The sequence below is a fragment of the Equus quagga genome, unplaced genomic scaffold (genome assembly GCF_021613505.1).
Source record: "Equus quagga isolate Etosha38 unplaced genomic scaffold, UCLA_HA_Equagga_1.0 HiC_scaffold_5978_RagTag, whole genome shotgun sequence".
Lineage (NCBI taxonomy): Eukaryota > Metazoa > Chordata > Mammalia > Perissodactyla > Equidae > Equus > Equus quagga.
Window position 1 is genome coordinate 5,541 of NW_025794162.1, and position 6,129 is coordinate 11,669.

At 45.0% G+C, this 6,129-nt stretch overlaps 1 protein-coding gene across 1 annotated transcript in view; it reads right to left on the minus strand.

Annotated features, from left to right (window-relative positions):
- Window positions 1-394: 394 nt before the first annotated feature.
- LOC124232431 (cytochrome P450 2B11-like) overlaps window positions 395-6,129 on the minus strand; it is a 10,944-nt gene continuing 5,209 nt past the window's right edge. Inside the window, exons 4-7 of the mRNA XM_046649403.1 lie at window positions 5,944-6,105; window positions 4,464-4,651; window positions 4,154-4,295; window positions 395-1,382 (exon numbers count right to left, since the gene is read on the minus strand). Coding sequence (XP_046505359.1) covers window positions 1,192-1,382; window positions 4,154-4,295; window positions 4,464-4,651; window positions 5,944-6,105 — 683 coding nt within the window. The 3' untranslated portion in view covers window positions 395-1,191. The remainder of the gene's footprint in view (window positions 1,383-4,153; window positions 4,296-4,463; window positions 4,652-5,943; window positions 6,106-6,129) is intronic.

The window sequence follows — 6,129 nt, forward strand, 5'->3', positions numbered from 1 at the left end:
GGAAGTCTACCTCTCTATCATAATAAATTATTTTGGAGATTTGCAATCTGTAATTTGATAGGGAGAAGCCCACCAAGGTAACCCAGATGTACTAGAAAGGGCAAGTTGGCCGTATATCCAAATTGGACTGATTAATATGTGAAGCAAAGGAATGAGCCCATTGTAAGAAGACATTGCCATCAGAGCCCCATTCAGATGGATTGAATAAACAAACATGGTATCAGAAAAACCTTAAATGACATTTAGGCAATTAATTAAAAGATTTTGGACTTCAAATCTGCTGAGTGAAAGAGGCCAGACACAAAAGATTGTGTGACCCCATTTATATGAAATATCCAGAATAGGCAAATCCACAGAGATAGAAAGCAGACTGGTGTTTGCCAGGCACTGAGGGGAAGGGGGGATGAGGAGTGACTGCTAACTGGAATGGGATTTTATCCTGGGTGATGAAAATGTTTGGAGCTAGATAGTGGTGGTGCCTGCACAACATTGTGAATGAACCAAGTGCCACTTAATTATACACTTTAAAATGGTTAATTTTATGCTATGTCAATTTCATCTTAATTTAAAAACATATATTTAGGGAGAAGGAGCTGCGGTGAAGAGTTTGAATTCTAGAGCCAGGCAGATAGAATGAGAATTGTGCTCCTCCAGTCACTAGCCATGTGACATCAGAAAGACCTCAGACAACTGATGCCACTGTCCACCCTCTGTTGACTCATCTGTAAAATGGGCATGGTCATTGTACCCACCAAAGGGGCTAATGGGAAGAGGATTTTAGTGTGGGCAGGTAGGCACGGGTCGTGGAGCACAAGGAGTTGATTAGTGGAGGATTAGCTGTTCTGAGGAAGGGAGAAGTCACTGAGAGTGACCTGTGGCCGAGGAGGTGGACTGCAGAGATCCTGAGCCAAGTTTCCCCTTTTAGCTCCCATTTCTATATATACACTGCTTCTGGCATTCTATTAACAGAGGAAATGAAAACATCTCCTTAAGTCTTTAGAAGATGTGTGGCACGATGGGAAGAGGTAAGACTAAAGAAAAGAGTTTCCCGTTGAGGTGGCAAATAAGAAGGGGGAGGGATGGAGACTTGCAGTGGTTCTCTCCGAGGGAGGGAGACACGAAGAAAGTCATGGACCATTCTCTGCAGAGGTGAGGATACTTCATGACCCTGGAATCCTTCAATCCCCTTCCTTAGCCCCCTCGACGGGGCAGGAAGCTGATCTGGTATATTGGGGGTAATTTGCCCACACCACTTTCCCGGGGTGTGAGGTCAATGTCTTCAGGGGCCACAGGGCTGGCCACAGAGAAGTTCTGAAGGATGGTGGTGAAGAAGAGGAATAATTCGGTGCGAGCGATGCCTTCTCCAAGACAAGTGCGTTTCCCTGTGGGCACAGAGGATCACGAATGTGGGCATGGGTCAGCTGCAAATTCTTTTCCCTGTCACATCCCAAAGCCCAGAAAACTGCGTCCATTGCTACAGATTAGTATGAGATTAGCCTTTAATCTGCAATTCAGAATGGATTTTTAGGGAGTTCCCAAACCCTGTGAAGCCAGATGCACATCTTTGGTGGATGTGCCTTGCACATTTTTCCAGAAGAGAGTTTGTAGCTTCTGTTAGCTTTCCAAAGGGTTCAGTGGCCTTACAGAGCATAGGAACCCACTTTCTGGTTGGATATGTGTGTGTGTGTGTGTGCTTGTGTGTGTGTGTCTCTGTGCCACACATAGCTGTGTGCATATTTCTGACATAACATTTTTAATGTCCTTCATTTCTAATATGGGGGAGAATGGTACCTATCTCATGGGGCTACTATGAGGTTAAAGAAGTTAATATTTGTACGAATTCTTAGAATTCTGTTCTGGCCCCTATTTGGGATCCTATGAGTGTAGTTAGGGATTTGTGTTTCTTTCTTGGTGTGTGTGGTGGGGAGTGTGTGTGTCTCTGGCACAGCATGAGTTGATCTATCTCTGGGATGTCTTCTTGTCTCAGCCTGAGAGCCATGCCCTTCAAGAGTTGTGAAAAATCCCCAGAGTGCACATAAAATGGTGAATGAGACTGATGCACTTGAGAGTGGACTCAATGGCTCCCATCAGACTCTCAGAGGTGTATGGACCACCCTCCCAATAGGTTATAAACCATGGGCTTTTAGAGAAATGAGGACAAAGGTCCCCAAAAACTCAGGCAGAGGCACTGAGAGCCTCCTTCTTGATCTCTGTGGGTCATCATCTGCAGGCTGACAACCTTGGAAGGTCACGTCAATGATGGGTTTCTAGCCGTTTGCTAGACCTTTCAGATTGATAGATGTTGTGCCTGTGTGGAGCTATCTGAGGAAGCTCCACATATTTCTGGCATACCCAGATGTTAGGAGACATGAGCTTAGAGATACTTGGGCCAGGGCTGTGAGCTGGTTCTTCTCCCGTAACGGGTTCTGCAACCCAGCTCTTTCCAGAACAGCATGACGTCTGTTATCTCCCTCCCACCCCATCCTCCCCATCCCTGGGGCGGTCCATTTGGACACACATTAGTATCCCTTTGTCTCTAATAGCTTTTTGGCTGAGCTCGTCTCTTTTTCTGGCTGTGGCAGTCCGCCTCCTTCTTTTTCTCTCTGTAAACCTCCTGTCAGTTACTGTTTGTCTGTCTCGCTTCTCTTGGTCTCTTCTTTTTCTGCTCTCTTCTGCTTGTTTACCTCTCTGTCTCTGTCTATTTGGATCTGATTCCGTTTGCAACTCTCTCTGTCTCACTTGTCATCTCCCTCTACAGATCCCTTTCCTCTCCTAACTATTTCTTCTTCTTTGCTTATGTCACTCTTTTTTCTCTCTTCTGTTTTTCTCCCTCTCATTCCCCCTTTCCTTCCTCCTATCTCATCATCCTCCCTCCTTCTTCTCCTTCTCTCTTTCTCCTCTCCTCCCTTTCTTGTCTCATGTTCACTCATTGTCTTTATCCACCACTGTTCCCCATCTCTATATCCCTCTGTAATTCGTTCTGTTCTCACTCACTCTATCCTTCTCCGTCTGTCTCTGTCCTTATGTCTCCACCTCTCTGTCTCTCTCTAAACATAGGGCAGGACTATTAAACGGAGGAATTGACACTCATCCCAGCACATAGCCCCCATCTCTCACTACAGATGAAATGAAGGGGGAGGCAATTGCACTGGACAGATCCAGGGCCCTGGGTCACTGAAATCACTGATGGAAGTCAAGACTAGGGGCCATTTTCTGGGGTCTTCCTTTCTACTAAATGAAGAGGACTCTGAGACTAGAGGTTTTCTCTGGATGGGGCTAAAGTGCGGAGAAAAGGGATGAAGACACTTTAGAGCATGTCTAGATCCTCCCTGGCTCCCCATTGCCAGCAGGATAAATCCAAACTCCCCGAAACACTCAAGTCCTTCCAGCTGAGCTCTTCATCCTTATCCCCTTCTTGAATCGACACCCCAGGCTACTCCGGTTCTTCTAGTTTCTCAATGCAGCATGCTGCCTTCATCTTCAGGCTCTGCCCTTGCTGTTTCCACTACATGTAACACTCTCCAGTGGGCGGTTGATGCTCACTCATGAAGTCTTCGCTTAGAAGCCAGTGCTTCAGGTAAACTTTTCCTCACCAACCTACCGAGAGTCGTCAGACTCCCTATTTTCTGCTCCCAAAGATCCTTTAGAGCACTTATCACAATTACGATTAATTATAAGAATAGTAATTGCGCCTATGAGCTCTTACTTTTTGTCAAGCCATTATAATCACATTCCAAGCATCAATTCATTGAGTTAGTTATTATTTTGTGACCATATGATGAATGCCCATCTCCACTGCTGGACCATAAGTTTCTAGAGGCTGGCACTGTGTGTCTATGTGACTTGTCCAGTGTATTATCTTTGGCCCCCAACAGAGCACTAAGCTCAAAGTAATTCCCAACCGATGTTTTATACCTGAAGATGTGGAGATGTTATCATACCTGCCCAGGGTTCAGCTTGCCAAGATGTGCCTTTGGGACATGATATCACTTCTCAAGCCCCCTCGAGTAGTGAAGATGGAGTGGATTAATGTAGGTAAAGAAACTGGTATATACTCACTGCTCAATAAATAAAGGCTTTTCCTTGATAGTCTGAATGAGGGGATGGCACTTGTTCTCTGGTATCTGGGAAAGGAAGTGTGGCTCCAGCTTACCTGTGGAGAAGGGGATAAAAGCTTCATTCTTCTTCAGTGCCCCACTGGCATCCAGAAAGCGGTCAGGGTTGAAGGCGTCTGGTTTCTCAAAGTAACGTGGGTCATGGAGAGCAGAGCTCAGGATGGGATATACTTCAGTGCCCTGAGGGAGGGTCACAAGGTCAAAGATACTGCTGCTCCCTTCCCCACTCCACCCCTAAAGACAAAACAGGAGGGCTCGAGTGATAAAACCAACGGGAGGTCAAGTTTGCAGATCAAGAGAACCCAGGATGCCCACCCAGAACAGATGTGGGAGACACACTGGCCTCACCTTGGGGATGATGTACCCTCGGAAGTGAGTGTCGTTGGTGACAACGTGGGGCACCCCAAGGGGAAGGAGGTCTGAGAATCTCTGAATTTCATGGATGACTGCATCAGTGTATGGCATTTTGGTGCGGTCATCAAGGGCTGGAGGGCGTTGTGAGCCAATCACCAGATCAATCTCCTTGTGGACTCTCTCTGCACAGAAGAGTGGGACCAGTGAACTTCTTTTCAAAGAGGCATTTCAGCAGGGTCACTGCTCTATGGGCCAATGAACCAGGATATACCTCTAGTAAAGGGTTAGATATTAGATTTTTGACACTCATTGGAGTAACCAGCTTTTAATGGGAGAGAGGAGGAAGCAACAAGAATTCACACCTGCTAAAATCTAAGAAATGCTATGTATTCTCTCCCCACATGCTAAGGTAAACACAGACACACACATACCCATGTGGGCCACCTTTTGCACAGAATTTCAGATTGACAGCTCTAGGCTATGGACCTAAAAACATTCTCCAAGATGAGCAGAAAAAGGAACAAATATTTATTGTGTATGTATGATAGATGAGGCGCTGTGCTAGGTCCTCAGGAATATAACAGCAAAATAGATAAATAGGTTAAGCCATGAACAAGTGGATAAATAAATGAATACAGCAATCAATCAATTAACGAGTGAATCAATTCATCAATGGAAAGATTGAGGAATAGAAGAACATTAACGAATGTAGTATGTATTTACTTATCAATCAACAGATGAATTAGAGAATCCTTAATTAATAAATATTCCATAGACAGATAAATCACATGAATGGGTCCATGGCCAGATTTATGGAGGAACAAGTGAATGAATAAATTAGAGAGGTAATGAGTAAATAAAGGAATACATGGATGATGGATTGAATGATAGATGGGTAAGTCAAGGATGAACAAGTGAGTGAATTATTCAGTGGATAAATGAAGGAATAGATGGATGAAGGATGAATTGACCGACTGACTGATGGAAGGATTAGGGAATGAGACCTAGCTCATAGAAGGAGAGATGGATACATGAATGTATCAATGAGCCAATGAATCAAGGAAAAATAGTTCATTCAATTAATCACTGTTCCAGAAGATCACCAGAGGAATCAATTAATCCAAATAAAGAATGGAAGTGTATGCTTTTGGATAAATCATAGATGAAAGAATCTGAGGATACAGGTTAATGAGTAAAAGTTCAGACAGATGAATAGATGGATACATGTTGGATGGATGGATGGATGGATGAGTTGACCTTTAAGTGATCAGAGAAATCAGTGGGAGAACAGCTTGACAGATTCTTCATTCATCCATACACCAATAGGGCTGGCCTAGTTGGGGCCTCCTTCAAAACCTTCAGTGCTCCAGGTATAAGAGAGGAAAGTGTCCTGTCTCATTCAGGAAGGACCCCTAGCCTCACTTCTGCAGTTCCAAAAGAGGTCCCATTTATTGGCTGTTCCCAGCCCACCCACCTGTGATGTGGGGGTATTTGAGCATGAGCAGGAATCCATAGCGGAGAGTCGTGCTAGTGGTCTCAGTGCCAGCGAAGAAGAGTGAGAGCACAGTGATGATGAGGTTTTGCTGGTGGAACTCGGTGTTGGGGTCAGACTTCTCCTGGGTCCAGAGGAGTAGGGCTCATGTCAGGGAGGCTGGAACCT